The 14,478-nt window shown below is 38.7% G+C and overlaps 3 protein-coding genes across 5 annotated transcripts in view; 2 read left to right on the forward strand and 1 right to left on the reverse strand.

Moving 5' to 3' along the window:
• Nucleotides 1-7,039, forward strand: tmem120b (transmembrane protein 120B). 2 transcript variants are annotated; one of them, XM_026297384.2, is made up of 12 exons: nt 1-135; nt 1,731-1,849; nt 2,022-2,138; nt 2,229-2,288; nt 2,399-2,494; nt 2,587-2,676; nt 2,868-2,933; nt 3,092-3,153; nt 4,630-4,722; nt 4,990-5,054; nt 5,206-5,274; nt 5,568-7,039. In XM_026297384.2, exons 1-12 carry the CDS (start codon nt 73-75, stop codon nt 5,682-5,684), a joined length of 1,017 nt encoding a protein of 338 aa, XP_026153169.1. In that variant the 5' UTR covers nt 1-72; the 3' UTR covers nt 5,685-7,039. The 2 variants fall into 2 exon arrangements, with proteins under 2 accessions (XP_026153169.1, XP_026153170.1); XM_026297385.2 differs by lacking the exon at nt 4,990-5,054.
• rhof (ras homolog family member F) lies at nt 7,028-11,547 on the reverse strand. The gene is made up of 5 exons (XM_026297386.2): nt 10,283-11,547; nt 9,925-10,012; nt 8,858-8,967; nt 8,401-8,535; nt 7,028-8,147 (listed from the first exon to the last, which is right to left on the reverse strand). Exons 1-5 carry the CDS (start codon nt 10,415-10,417, stop codon nt 7,983-7,985), a joined length of 633 nt encoding a protein of 210 aa, XP_026153171.1. The 5' UTR covers nt 10,418-11,547; the 3' UTR covers nt 7,028-7,982.
• setd1ba (SET domain containing 1B, histone lysine methyltransferase a) overlaps nt 11,116-14,478 on the forward strand; it is a 19,166-nt gene continuing 15,803 nt past the window's right edge. The window contains exon 1 of one of the 2 annotated variants that reach the window (XM_033325474.1): nt 11,116-11,206. The gene's annotated coding sequence lies outside the window, so the exon portion shown is untranslated. Of the gene's footprint in view, nt 11,207-13,798; nt 14,219-14,478 lie in introns of those variants that run through there. The other variant, XM_026297383.2, reaches the window with a different exon arrangement.

Consider the following 14,478-nt stretch of genomic DNA (forward strand, 5'->3'; position numbering starts at 1 on the left):
CGGAGTTAAAGCAGACTCAGGGTTGAAACCGTGTCGAGCCGTCCTCTTCGCTACATCGGCTACTCCACTACAATGTCCAAACCGAAGTTTCAGACGGAGTGGGAGGAAATTGACGAGGAATACCAACAATTACAGGTGATAGTAAACACTAAAATGAGTCCACCGTGGTCTCTGTTAGATTGTAGTCTGCAGCGTGTCGTGGGTAGCGCTGATCCCAGGCACTGTAGTAGCTAGCTATGTTAGGCTCTTTCCTATTCGCCATTCATTCACTGCACAGCCACAAACACAGCACTGAGCCAGTAACTGTGCTGCTGGTCGTAATATCTAAGGGATGAACTATGTTTCACTAGATATTTATATTTTCGACTCCGTGTGTTATAACATCTAATGCTAGCAGCAGGTTACTTGTTTCTTAAGCGGCTAATAAGCAGCTACATTAACTAAACACACACTGCAAATACTGCTCGATTGATAATGTTTAACAATTGCTACGAAAGTTAATAAAAGGTCGTAAACTTTGCTTGTTTGTTACTATGGATTTGTCTGTGTAATTCATTCTGTGGTCCTTGAATGCAACACCATGCATCATTACCTCGCTAGCTCATGATAGCTTTCTGGCTAAGTCAAAACAACAATATAGTGTAAGCAGGCGGTAACAGAAACGGATGGGGTTTACTTTAGGGGGTACAAGGAATCATGTGGTCAGTGGGGTCCTCATGCTGGCATCAAACAGCAGAGACATTGATCTGTGTGATGCCATCAAAATGTAAAATCTGGAGCTCCTCCACAGTGAAGGATGATGAAGGTGACTGCCAGCCTGCCAGGGATTTTCTTAAACCAAGCTTACATGTTCAATAATGAGTAACTGATGTCTGGTACTTTACCTGAGCAGAAATGATCTTCCCTTCATACTCCTTCCCGAGACCTGGCTATGTAAACACTTGTTTATGGACCTGAACATTTTTCATGATCCCTTTAATCAGCTGTGTGTATGTCATTGAGCAACGTACATACATTGAGAACATATTGACTAGTGTAATGAGATGTCAGATCAGGCTCTCTACTGCTAATTATCTAGTGATCTAATAGGCTCTATCAAACATTTCACTTGTTTAGTTTAGTGCATGAGTAAGTGTTTAGTTTTTGTTTAACATGTGGTATCTGCAAAGCACCTAAAATGGAGTTTGTTCTTCTAGGATGGTGTAGTTTTTGTTCTTTTAAACTACACAGTCAGGGGGGAGGGGGGCTAATGTGTCCCTAACCTAACCTCAAGCCATGGGGTTATCTCCACTTACTCTGTCCATCACCCTCACCCACTCAGTGTAGTCATATAAACTGATGCTGATGGATAAAGTGAGAAGCTGTGGTATATTTCACCACATCATACTGGGGCGATATTCATGGGGCTGATTTGTGTTCAGACAGAAACAAAATTTCACAGCACGCAGCCTTTCCATCTCTGCTTAATAGAGACTGTTTACTAAGAGCTTTTCACTGTTGTCCATTGAGAATTTTTTGAACTGGGGAAAAGGTTTTGTTGAGAGTATTTTCAGTACTATATGACAAAAATTGAATGTGTTTATTTATTGTGTTTATTATTTCTGCCTTCATTTCTCTTTATTTGCAGAAAGCTTCATATACACATCTCATTGCCCATTTTTCAGAGGCAGGCCATCTTTCCACTATTGCAAATGTTCCTGACTAATTTTGTGTATTTGTGTGATCCCCAGGAAACTCACAAAATATACAGACAGAAACTTGATGAGCTCACCAGTCTTCAGGCAACATGCAGCAGTGCCATCGGTAAACAAAGAAAATGCCTAAAGGACCTAAGGCACAGCTTGAATAAGTAAGTATTGTCTGATCGGAACAAAACGCTCTGTGTTTCTTTACGGATTGTTTGCCTACACTGCTGGAAGTGCACTCATATATCACACAAGTTATCAGCCAATGCGAGTCAATATTTACAAGTTACCCATGATGTACTTATTTCCCACTTAAGGGCATTTTGTTTTTCACAGGTGTGCAAAAACATGTGACGAGAAAGAAGTGAAACTAATAACGGACATCAAAACACAAATTAAAGATAAAGAAAATGTGTTCTTTGATATGGAAGCCTATTTGCCAAAGAAGAATGGGTCAGTGCTTTTCTTACGTTGACAAGTCATCACAGATTTAAAAAAAAATTCTGTTGTATTTATTTGTGCATTTTTGGGTTTTTTTCCCAGACTTTACCTGAATTTGGTCCTAGGCAATGTGAACGTAACCCTTCTCAGCAACCAGGCAAAGTATGCAAAGTATTTTGCCTTGAGGATAGCTTGAAAAGACACGTTTAGTAAATGGGGGTGTTTGCTTATCAGCTCCTCATCTTCTTTTTGTCTTCTTTTTATTCACACAGATTTGCCTACAAAGATGAATACGAGAAGTTTAAGCTTTACATGACAATAATTTTGATGTTTGGAGCCATAACCTGCCTCTTCTTTCTCAACTGTCGGTGAGATGATGTTTTCCCTTCAGACAATATTGTTGTGGATGTTTGCACTTACTAAGGAGTGGATCACTAGTTTATTTTCTCTATTCATTCAGTGTCACAGATGAGATCTTCAACTTTTTGCTGGTGTGGTATTACTGCACACTGACCATAAGGGAAAGCATCCTCATGAGCAATGGATCCAGGTGTGTAGTGACATCAATCTAGGCAGATAAAACCGTGCAGTCAAACATGTTTGTTTTTCACTTCCACTCTCTAAACAGGATTTATTATTGCTCTATACTAGGGGTTGTGTCTTGAATATTACTGGGGTACACAGCTGGAACTTGAACTTGAACTCATCTTTTCTCACTTTTTCATATTCCCCTGTTTTTAGGATTAAAGGTTGGTGGGTGTCTCATCATTACGTGTCCACCTTTCTGTCAGGTGTTATGTTGACCTGGTGAGTTTTGGTTTTCATGTGACTTTTTTTTTTTAATAAACACACTTGAAACTTTTTTGACAAACTTGTATGAGTTAGTGGCTTCTAAGGAAATAAAGGCTGCAGTCTAAGCATAAGTGCTTTATTTAGTTTTTTCTTAACCTTGTGTCTTCTCACAGGCCAGAGGGACCCATGTATCAGATGTTCAGAAGCCAGTTTCTTGCTTTCTCCATCTATCAGAGTAAGTATTTTGAATGTGTTTGCTAGACTTAGAAAAAAAATGAGTGCATATTTTTAACATTGTTGTGCTTGTATGTGGGCTTTCAGAGGTTTAGGTTTAAAGTTGAGGTAATGTTGATTTTGTTAAGATTTGAGCTGCTTGATTTAATTTTATAAAATCTATATCCAGTGTTGAATCTGTCTGGGTGGGAGATATTACATTGGAAATAGTACGCTGATGTGAATTTGTAATACTTTTAAAAGCAGCAGTAATTTTTTTTGACATGATGATCACTCATTTAAACAAGGGACATAGGCCGTTCCCCTTGTGTTGTGTGTAATTTATTGACTTTGGTGAAACACTCTTAACATTTTAGGTGCCAGGTTCAGGTGGTCTAGAGAATCAAGAGTAAGAGACACATCATATGTTCCAGACACAGCTGTAGAGGATAGAAGATGTAATCTTACATTTCTGTTGTTATGATGCTGTTTTGGCTTTTTGGCTAAATGAATACCTGAATGTAGGGCTGCAAACTAATGATTATTTACATTATTGAATAACCTGGTGTTGTTTTCTTTCTTAACTGACAGTGAAACAAATGATCCAAGTCTAAGTAAACTATCAAAGGACTGAGTCAGTCACATACATAGAAAAGAGAGACCACATTTTAAAATGCACTAATGCATTTTCTGCACCTTTTCACAGTTCTCACACAGAGATGAAAAAAAAAAAAAGCACTAACTGTTTACCTCGACATTTGCAATCGATTGTTCTTGTGCCACAGTGATGTGGTAGTACACCAAGGCCAGAGCAGGTCAAAGGCATGCTCATCTGCAGCACATTTATTACGCAACTGTAAAATGTCCTTGACAATCACTTTTTTATGTATTTAAACTGGTGGGAAGAAGACACAGACAAACTCATGCTAAAAGCCAAAACTCTTAGATGGTTCAGTAGATGTAAATACACTTTTAAGAATCATGGAAGCTGTTTATTAGCTAATAGTATAATATTTGCACAAAAAATACTGTGCTTCTGCAGATAAACAATGCCAGGTTAGCTTGTGATTAACAGCTGCATTTTAATACAAACGTCCCCATGTGAAAATAGAGAAGTGTCACATACTGGTGGTTATGGTTATTGCTTAGTATATCACATGTAGACATGATGTGACAACTAATGTGATGGGGCTGTGGTTGGGAATGTGGTGTGATAAGTCATATGTATAAACAGACTGTTTATTTATGAAAACCTTACCTTACATATTTAGCTGTAACTGAAACGGTGTGGCTTTGTGCAAAGTTTCACACAGCAGACTGCTGTTCAGTTTTTGTTTTCTATTCCATCTTCGTGGTTGGTCTCTGGTCTTAAGCGAATCCGAGTCCTCACATTGCTTTTCTTACTCAAACTGTGATTTGATCACTATCTAAATCACACTGATCTTACACTGCTGACTTTCTGTAATCAGTCAATTTTGCAATCTGTTTTGTCCTCCAGGCTTTGTTCAATTCCTCCAGTATTACTACCAGAGCGGCTGTTTATACCGGCTGAGAGCTTTGGGAGAGAGGAATCAGCTGGATCTCACAGTGGGTAAGTTGTAAGCTATTTTCAGTGGTAGTCACTTCAGTCGTTTGAACCCATGAGCCATCTGCAACAGCATGTTTAGACGGGGAGAAATAGGCTAAAGGTGAGAGATGGAGGCAGCTGTTAACATCCCTGTGCTGCCGTGCAGATGTCAGAGTAACTTGAGTAAGGCCACAGTGACTATAACAGCTGAGTGACAGCACAGCAGTCATCTGTGTAGCGTTGAGTGTCGTGTTGTCTCAAGGACACCGTTACAGTTTTCTGTGTCTACAGAGGGATTTCAGTCCTGGATGTGGAGAGGCCTCACTTTCCTTTTGCCTTTTCTCTTTTTTGGCCATGTAAGTCAACACCTAACATCTTTATTTTCTGCTTTTAATTTAGGACTACAGCATCATCACCTACTCTGCACGTTGTTCTTTATGTACAGATGTATCGTGCAACCCGAGTGCAACGACATTATGAAAGATAATGCCTCCTCTTCTTTTGCAGTTTTGGCAGCTTTACAATGCAGTGACCCTGTTTCGCTTGGCAGGACATGAGGACTGTAAGGAGTGGCAGGTAAGGATCGTGTTGGCAAGTTCATGCTGCTTCTATTTAAAATCACTGGTGCATTTTGCCTACCTGTGTCTAAGCAGTGTCTTCAAAAGCACGTTTGGGGCCATATACATTTGGCCACCATATAAGTTCAAAAGATGTGTTAGTCTGTATCAGGCCAAGCTACACACATCTACTTAGAAAAGAATTTTATCCCCTCCTCTTTCAACAAGTTCTAGCCCATCAACATTTCGAAATACAGCTATATTAAAACGCATGTCACAACCTATCTTGAAATAAAATCTTTTTTCTTTCAGGTATTCATGCTCGCACTTACATTCCTCGTCCTATTCTTGGGAAATTTTCTCACCACGTTAAAAGTTGTCCATCAAAAAATTCAGAAAAACCAGGGAAAGGTGCAAAAGAACGACTGAGACCAAAACCCTATGGGACACCTCAGATTCCTCAAACGGCCAGTATTTGTGAAGCAACACGCACAATCACTCGATAGACTGACCACAGAACAATCAGGCCAGGAGAAGACAACACTGAAGCTACAGTATCTCTCAGGCTTTCACGACCACAAAACGGAGCATCTGGCCAACGGGCTTTTGCTTTCTAATGACTTGTTGCTTGTTGATGCTCCATCAGTCTCAGAGTGGAGTTTGTCTGATAGCTAATACGTCTGTCACTTTATCATGTACATAAAAAGGGAGTGGAAAGAATGTGTTTTATTTGGGTGTTTGTGTTTGTGCATGAATCTGTCTGAGAGCCTTTGTTTAAATCATATGCAACTAAAAGAGGACAGGTAGCGTCGGAATAGTTTGCCTTTGAAGACCCAACGTCTGTCATGTACATACTTCGTACTTCTGTGAAGTAATAGTGGTCACACTGTCTGTGGCTTGAACAAAAGTGGACATATTCAATTTGGCACTGCACATAATTTTTGTGTGTGTGTGTGTGTGTTGTTTTTTTTTTTTTTTTATTACTAGTTTTGTTTTCGAATGATAAATGTAGGTCCAGAGCTTTGACTTCTCAGTGGTTGCTCTGCTTTTCTTTGTGCAAAATTGTTTTGTTTTTTTCCCCTTCACGTAGCTGTTACAAAGGCCAAACCTGTTAATGTACAATTCAGATGCATAAAATTCTCTGGTCACAAGATCACGCATTTAAAAACTGTCTGCAAAAGCTGCTGAGCGAGGTTTAAAGGTCATTTTGATTTGAACTCTTTTCTAACAGTTTCAATTTTATACTGTCATTAACAGAGTGTACATCAATGCCATAAATTATAATATGTTTTTTAATGTGTGCAGGCTAATCCAACATTTCAATACAAAGCCCTAAATTTAGATTGCAGCTCAACGTTTTGGAATTGGCTGTGCTGCTAGTTCCCATTTGTTCTGTAATGTTGCAGGAACATATTATGATCACACACTACTACTGGTACTGTAAGACTGTGATACCAAATGATAAATGAATGATGTGCTGGATTATTCAAATCAGCTAAATTAAATCTTTGTATAAACTAATTTAAATCTAGACCATTTGCTCGAGTTCACTGTGGCTTTGTCTGGTTCATGTTTCACATTTGTTTTTGTCAGTGACGGTTCAGACGGGTTCAAATGAACAGCTTTTTTGGTGCGTGGTCTCTATTGCCTTATTCTTCTTCAGCTTGTCACAGCAACACAAATGTCCCACTCCTTTAATTTTGGAAGTCCAAAGGCTGTGTTGTTATACTTCTGCCATTTCCCCACAAAGTAGTCCTGCTTCTAAAGAATACCACAGTGTTTGTATCACTTTTATTAAGGGAAAATAGAAGCATGTCGAGTTACAGACCAAAATGTTACATTTGATGCAAGAGCTGCCAGGATGCACAGAACAAGTAGATGATCCTATTTTTTATGATGTAGCCGATGTGGAACAATCATTCATTTTAATACTGTAACCGGTGCCTGAATATGATCAGTAATGAGCTACAGATGACAATTTCTGTGTACATTTACATTGACAAAATATTAATAAAAACTAATGAATATTTTTAGCTGTTTCTTGTGCACAAAAGTAAAATTGACTGTAACTCATGGCCAAATAAACAGAGAAGACACATTCAGGGTTTCCAACACTAGTGGGCACTGCTGGTAAAGCTAAGAGCTCTACTTCAAGTTGCCACAACAACAACAAATCCCAGTTCAGTGTTGTGTTTTACTGGAAATGAACTAACCCTGTTGAGTGAGACAATACAGTACCATTATATATTGAATTTCAACAGTGGAAGTATTTAAATTGATACTATGAAAATTTGTTATAACAAGAACTGACTACATTCCTCAAATAAGAATTTTTAGATAAAGCACATTAATAAACAGTATAAGATTATACATTAAAAATAATATAAAAAATACTAAGTTACATGTTATACAAAGTAGAAAAAAACAGTAACAGGAGGTTTTCAAGTTGTAGAAAATTTCCACACCACAACTTCTTGCAAAATTGTCTTTCCTGTTGCATGAAGTCATTTTCTTTTGACGGTAAAGGGAGACGCTGATTCAGTGGGGCCAATAACTTCCAGTGACAGATGAGTACTTTCTGAACCAGCTGTTTCCACATCTGTCTAAACCACCAGACATATTTGGTATCTGCATGTCCAACCACTCTAAATAAAAAAAAATTAGGCCATCACTAATGGCGTGTCCCTTTGGGAGAATGGGGTCTCTCAGACCTGTGTCCTTTTGAATTTACAGAACAACACATTTCTTCTTCCTCTTATAATTCTTCTGTTTTCGTTTGAAGGCCAAAGCTTTTAAAGTGGCCTCTTTAAAAATGTCCTCCACGTTTTCTTGGTACTTTGCCGAACACTCGAGGTAGAGCTCTGCATTCATCTGCTGCTGGGTCTCTTCACCCTACATCCAAAACCAGCTCAACATTAACACAGAAATAACTCAAACACAACATTAGACTGTATGAATGTGATACTGAGAAGACAGACGGAGAAAAATTTACATTTTGAAGTGATCAGTTGTGTTACAGTTCAGTGTGGTTATAGGTTCTGGTAAGGATGCTTCCTCTTGCACGTTGCAGTTTGCATCTTGTAACCTCAAGACTGGCTGAACTTTTTTTTTTCATAGAACAGTAAATGTCTGCACGCTACCTTACCTGTGTGTAGGTGATGGGAGCCAGATTCATGGCCTTCAGCTTCCTTGAACACTCTTTATCCTTCCTGAGGTCAGTTTTGCAACCAATTAGGATGATTGGCGTGTCCCGGCAGAAGTGCTTCACCTCTGGGTACCACTGTGTAAAGAAACATAAAGAATTTAAAGGCCTCATAAACTGGTTTATGATAATATATCTGTTCTTTAAAATCAGGAGTACATGTTGCATATTTACACTGAAAGCAGCACTGGAAGGAAAAAAAGCACAGTATTGAGTCCAACCTGCATGCATGGGGTCAATGTCCACATGCAGGCAGAGCTACATGAGTTAATCATGGTTAAAAGAATGCCGCCAATATCATCACACCAGACTGACAATCATTTACAAACTGAACCTGAAACTCCAGTTTATGCAAAGGCCTCCATGCTTTGATATGTTGCTAATACACTGGAGATATTACCTTTATGAGGACATTTTCAAAGCTGTTAGGGTTGGTCACGTCGAAGCAGAGTAGAATCAGATTAGCTTCTTGGTATGACAGAGGCCGCAGTCTGTCATAATCATCCTGACCTAAATGAATGAAGGCCAAAAATTATATATTAGCCGATAAATGTATGTCCTGCAACTGTAAAAATATTAGTGAACAACAGTGTGTGTGAATGACCAGCAGCATGTTAAAATAGGAGTGGTCTACTTTCAGAGCAAAAGCCTGAACATCAAGCTCTCACATATGTTCAAATAGTTTTATAAAACCACATCCTGGCTCTAGCTTCCTTCTCTGCTGATGTAAGGCAGCCTATAAAAGATAAGCTGCCAGCACAGGCTGTCACTGGTTTTCCTGAAATGACTTTAAACTGTTCATTTCACTGAAGTATTTGTGTTTGTGAAATACATGTCAGCGTGTAGGTGAGTCTGGTATTGTGTAAACTGAGACCAATGTCAAATCAACACCTCAATTAAGATACTACTAATACAAAACAGTACAGTTTTTCATACCCTTATAATAAATTAATAAATGCATTTTCTGCAACATTTTGTTTAAATCCAAATAACGGTGTAAGAAATTAAATAAATTGTACTAAAAATCAACCTATAATAGATAGATCAGACACCTTTACAGCTGATTCCACATTCAGCATGACATTAAATGAGGAGGTATAAGGAGATTTTTTTATGAAATAAAAAGGTTTATTTACCAGATCTGCCTCTAATTTTGTATCTCTGACAGCTTGTTAGTAGTTAACCCACTAGAATGCAATCATTTGGTCAGTTCCTGAAAGATGTTGCTGATGCTCTGACGTTAACATCGACCTTTATAACTTCCTATGTGTTTCTCATAGTAAGTAAAAAGAGATAACGACTGAACAATGTGATAAGACTTCTATATCCTATAATATGTAACACTGTAAAATTCCCCCCAATGCTGACAACACACTCAAAACACTGATCTCTTTTCAAAAAACATGAAATGTACTGTACCGAAACTTAAAACTGATGCATGAAAGATCAACATGAGGGTAGTCTTACCGGCTGTGTCATAAAGGTTGAGCTTTATCTCTTTTCCTCCGAGAGAAATTGTGGTCACATATTTTTCAAACACTGATGGAGCATATTTCTGTTTTTGGCACACAAGACAAAGATGACAGTTTAATGATACAGCTTTTCAAATGGCATATTCCTGATCTATTTATAAGTTACATTATTTTGTTACAGAGCTTTAAATAAATGTAAAGTCAGCTCTCAATTCAAGTTTACTAAATTAGGATTTAAAAAAACTGAGATCAGATCAAATTTCAACATTATTAGTGCTTTACAATTAAAAATCGAATAATTAATATAAAATATTAGGTCACTATGTACTTTATGACATTAAAGCTTCTCTTACCTCTGGAAAATCACCTTTAGCATAAACCATCAGAAGAGATGTTTTTCCACAGCCTCCATCTCCAACTATCACAATTTTCAGTTCATCTCCCTTTTTGGCAGTACCATTACCAGTCTTAGCACCGTTTTGTGTCATTTCGCCTCCAAATCGTCAAACAGGTGCCAGAGAGGACAGGGCTGAAGATACTCCCTCCCGATTTAATTTAAACACATGGCAAAGTCTGATGAATCTATATTTGGAAAGGCTGAGATGACATGTAGGCAGTGTCGAGAGAAAGGAACATACAAGCCTCATGTTTTACCAGGTAATTCACTCTGTTCACCACTTCCTGTTCCTGTCACATTGTAGCTGCTCCCAGTTGACCACCTACACTTCTCTCAGGCCCTGTTATGAGTCTGCTCACTGAAAGCATCGCTGGCTATGAATAATGCAGCAGCTGAGTTGCGCATGTAAAGTCGTTGAGTCTGACTGCTCCTACTTCCTCTATTGCATGTGCCGGCCTTTTTCATTTTCTGGGTGGGTACTCGGTCTTAACTGCATCCACAGCAGTGTGAGATAACACTAAAATATTTATCCCCTAATGATGAAGATAAGCTTTTTAACACAGTAATCCCTACAGTCCCTAGATTATAACCTCATTAATGCTTGACTTTGAGATGTTATGATGACACTGAATGGGATGATACCTCCTTTAGAGCGTTTTACTTTTGTAAAGTTGTTTCCTCAGAAAACAAATACAGGTAAAACGCATACTGGTAGAAGACCAGCCCCTCTTCCTCCTCTCAGGGTAGGATGATATGTGATAATCAAGCTGCCTCATTTCTCTCAGGTCCTCCAAATATACAATACTTACATGCATTTTGTTTTGGATTGACAACCCTTTTATTGTTCTGTGAGGACGTTTGACAGAAAACTCCTTTAAAGGTAATTTATGATATCAGTATAATATAGTAAAGACTGCAAGTACAATACTGTAATTTATTGGGTTTTGGTATCTGACCCTGGATGTTTTGAGATTGTCTACTAATGATGTTATACATTATGTAGGTATTTCCTTGTCCTGTGATCATTTTGATCCTCAGGGGTAGCTACGAGCAGGATGTCCATCATATTTCTCTGTTCGGTCTGTGTGGCTGAAAATGACAGTGACATCACAGATTGGGCGTCAGGATAAACTATTCTCTCTCTTCTCAGGGTGTGATGTACAGACATTTTATCCAGCCAAAAACTCATAATGAACTCAAAAGAATGTGATTCTGTTAGTGATAACATCCAGAGGTGTTGCATGTCACTTATTGCACTACTGTAATCACAGTGTGCATATTTTTCAAATGCAAGACTGAAAAAGACAAGCTGGTTCACAGCAGTGATTACATTAAATGAGGTTTCCCCGTCAACGCTGTCTCTGCTCTCCAGTCAGGAGCTAATATTACAGACAAGCAGTGTAGTCTTTAAATGTCAGTCCTCTGCTATTGAGTTACTACTGCATGGCCGGTGACCTGGATTAGACATAATATACAATAAAATGATTCTAAATATTAGGGGAACATGGGAATATGCTTCAGGCATGTCGACGATGGTTAATAATTACAAATATATAGGTTACAGTCGTGAAAGGGTAGATGGTGCATAATCATAATACACAAAAATGTTTTGGAGATTATTCTTGATTCAGTTTCAGGTCTGGAACATTTTCCTCTCAAGACCGATAAATTTAAGGCTCAATTTGAGTGGCCACTGGTGAGAAATGATGCAATTAAGTTGGTGGGCATGGGTGCAGAATAATGGAGCAAGCTGCCTGTCTCTAAGACCATAAGCAGAAACTGCCCTTTACCTTCCTCATTAAAAAAAAATCATTGCACACTTGCTGTAGCAATTAGATTTTACCTCTAAAACAAATTGCAGCTTGCTCATACAACCCTTGCATTCTACACTATGAATTATGTTGATTATGTGTTTTAGTGTAGCATTTATCCAATATGTCATTACAGGCTATTTTTGTTTTAAGTATGGGCCTGAAAATCGTTTTAAAGTGAAGAAAAATTGCAGTGTAACACCATCAAAAAATGTAATAATCTGCTTCAGTTTCCACAGCAATAAAACAAAACACTCTGTGTATAATCTATTTATTTTAACATCTCAAAAAACAAAACATAGGGTGATAATATTGCCAAGTAAACGAGACTAAATCACAAATCTTACTGTGGAATATTACACTAGACATGCAAAGAAGAGGCAGAAAGAAAACAAATGCTCAAACCCACCAATCTGCATGGAAAATCCTGGAAAAGGCGAATGTAATCATAAATAATAATTTAAAAAAGCGCAGGCTTGATCTGATTCAATCAGTAATCCGTTAGAATAAAAGGCTGATCATACAAAGAAAGTGGAGAAAGTGCATCTAGCAGTTTGCCTGGCTGCCTGGTTATTCTGACACCACAGAAATAGCTATTACGCCGTTCTCATTTGCCCCATATGCTTTTACATTACAGTAGCCTATGGTGTAGCACAATCTATGAAAAACTACCATAATAATTAAAAAAAGAGTGCTTGCTCGACTTACAGATTGAAAGTGGCAGTGTAACATTTAAATAGCGTAGCCTCTAAAGGATATTGAATTGTCCTGTAGGTGTACAAAATATCCATACGTGTACAGACCCTTTTCATCAACTAATAAACAAAGAACAATTTTCAAGTGGGATTTTTTGCGCCATGAAGAGAGGCATCTGTCTTGCAGAGGAGAGGCCAGTCCTCTGTGTGGAATCTTCCAGTCTGTCAGCAGCGCGCAAAGCTGCATGGCTCAACCCACAGGGGAGGGTGTTTTTTTTTTTTTTGGCGGCCTATAAATAACCTCATTGACGGATCTGAGCAATATCCTAAGTAATATCAAATTTCGATCTTTGTTAAGCACACATAACATTCACAATTTGTCCCCATTTGGTGTGTGGGTCTTGTTTGAGGGAGATGAATGGTATTTGTGACCTCCAAATGGAGGAATGTGCGCACTTGGCACCCGGAGCTATTAGTGGATACCAAGAAAAACAGGCCTTTGGCACACTGACTAGTATTCTGTGTCCTCAAACGCACTAACCAGGCTCTCACACACACACAAACACAAAAAGGAGTGCGCAAAAAGGTGCCATGTAGTGGCGCACCTGGAGATCGTTTTTACGCACGCGAATAAAAAGAGTAACCCTCCTCAGTGGTCAACTTCATCGAACAAAAAGTAGAATCGCATCTTGTTTGTCTGCCACACTGAAACCACTCGATCACGGGTATCCATCGGTCTTTGTCTCGACCCAGAAAGAGCAGGCGCGGAAGCCCGAAGCGCGCACCGCCCGTGTTATTTTCACCCAGTTACACAACAGCAGGGCTGCTGCAGAGGATTCCTGTTGACCTTATATGGCAGTGTGGGGGTTGCTGTCATGGCAACCGTCCAGAGCTCTCGTATTACTGCCGTTGTCAGGGCGAGGCAGCCCAGCAACCGACAGTCTGAGCACACTGCCTTAGAAACGCTCCCTTCCTTACGCTAATGCTCGATTGCGCTTTCTTCTCTTTTTTTACTTCTTATAAAACAAACCCTTTCGAATAAAATCGCCCGCGTGTTGGTCGGGGCAAAGACTTCCTGTTGAGTTTCTGAGAATCACAGAGATGAAATGTCCTCGGGAAAAAAAAAACAAAAACAGGGCTCTCTCTCCGAGTGAACGAGCCTCACCCAGTTATGGCGCAGCTACATTTAACAGCACAGTGCTCGCCTTTGTCTGTAAAGAAGCCATTTTGAGACAGAAAACAGCAGAGAAACCATTGATCAAGTGTAGCCTATATAGCACCTAAAGGTCTCTTTGGACAAAGGGAAGCAGTGAAATATACAAGATTTTCCCTATAAGATTCCTTTTGCTCGTTTAAGACCTGGATTACATGTTTTGAATACTAACTGTAAGTTTACAATATTAATCCAAAACAATTGGTTACAGTTTTTTTTAAGTTTACAAATCAATATAGTTTTGTTGATAACGCTATAGTCACACTTGTTTGTTGTCTCCCCTCTATGAGAATACTTGCATGTACAAACTGGCAAATTAAGTGAAATAGCTAAAAAAAAAAAAAAAACATTACCTTTCAAAATAACATTTCCTTGAAGTTTTATAAGTTGTAGTTCAGTTAGAAATGTCGAAATGGAAGAGGTTATGCTTGAC

Source organism: Mastacembelus armatus, chromosome 12 (assembly GCF_900324485.2).
Source record: "Mastacembelus armatus chromosome 12, fMasArm1.2, whole genome shotgun sequence".
Classification (NCBI taxonomy): Eukaryota; Metazoa; Chordata; class Actinopteri; order Synbranchiformes; family Mastacembelidae; genus Mastacembelus; species Mastacembelus armatus.

Bases quoted from the DNA above. Each gene is read 5' to 3' on its own strand.
- tmem120b (XM_026297384.2), top strand. From the start codon at position 73: ATGTCCAAACCGAAGTTTCAGACGGAGTGGGAGGAAATTGACGAGGAA. The intron at 136-1,730 runs GTGATAGTAAAC...TGTGATCCCCAG, and splicing joins AGGAATACCAACAATTACAG to GAAACTCACAAAATATACAG. The intron at 5,275-5,567 runs GTAAGGATCGTG...TTTTTCTTTCAG, and splicing joins AGGACTGTAAGGAGTGGCAG to GTATTCATGCTCGCACTTAC.
- rhof (XM_026297386.2), bottom strand. From the start codon at position 10,417: ATGACACAAAACGGTGCTAAGACTGGTAATGGTACTGCCAAAAAGGGA. The intron at 10,013-10,282 runs GTAAGAGAAGCT...TGCCAAAAACAG, and splicing joins CTAAAGGTGATTTTCCAGAG to AAATATGCTCCATCAGTGTT. The intron at 8,968-9,924 runs GTAAGACTACCC...TCATTCATTTAG, and splicing joins CAACCTTTATGACACAGCCG to GTCAGGATGATTATGACAGA.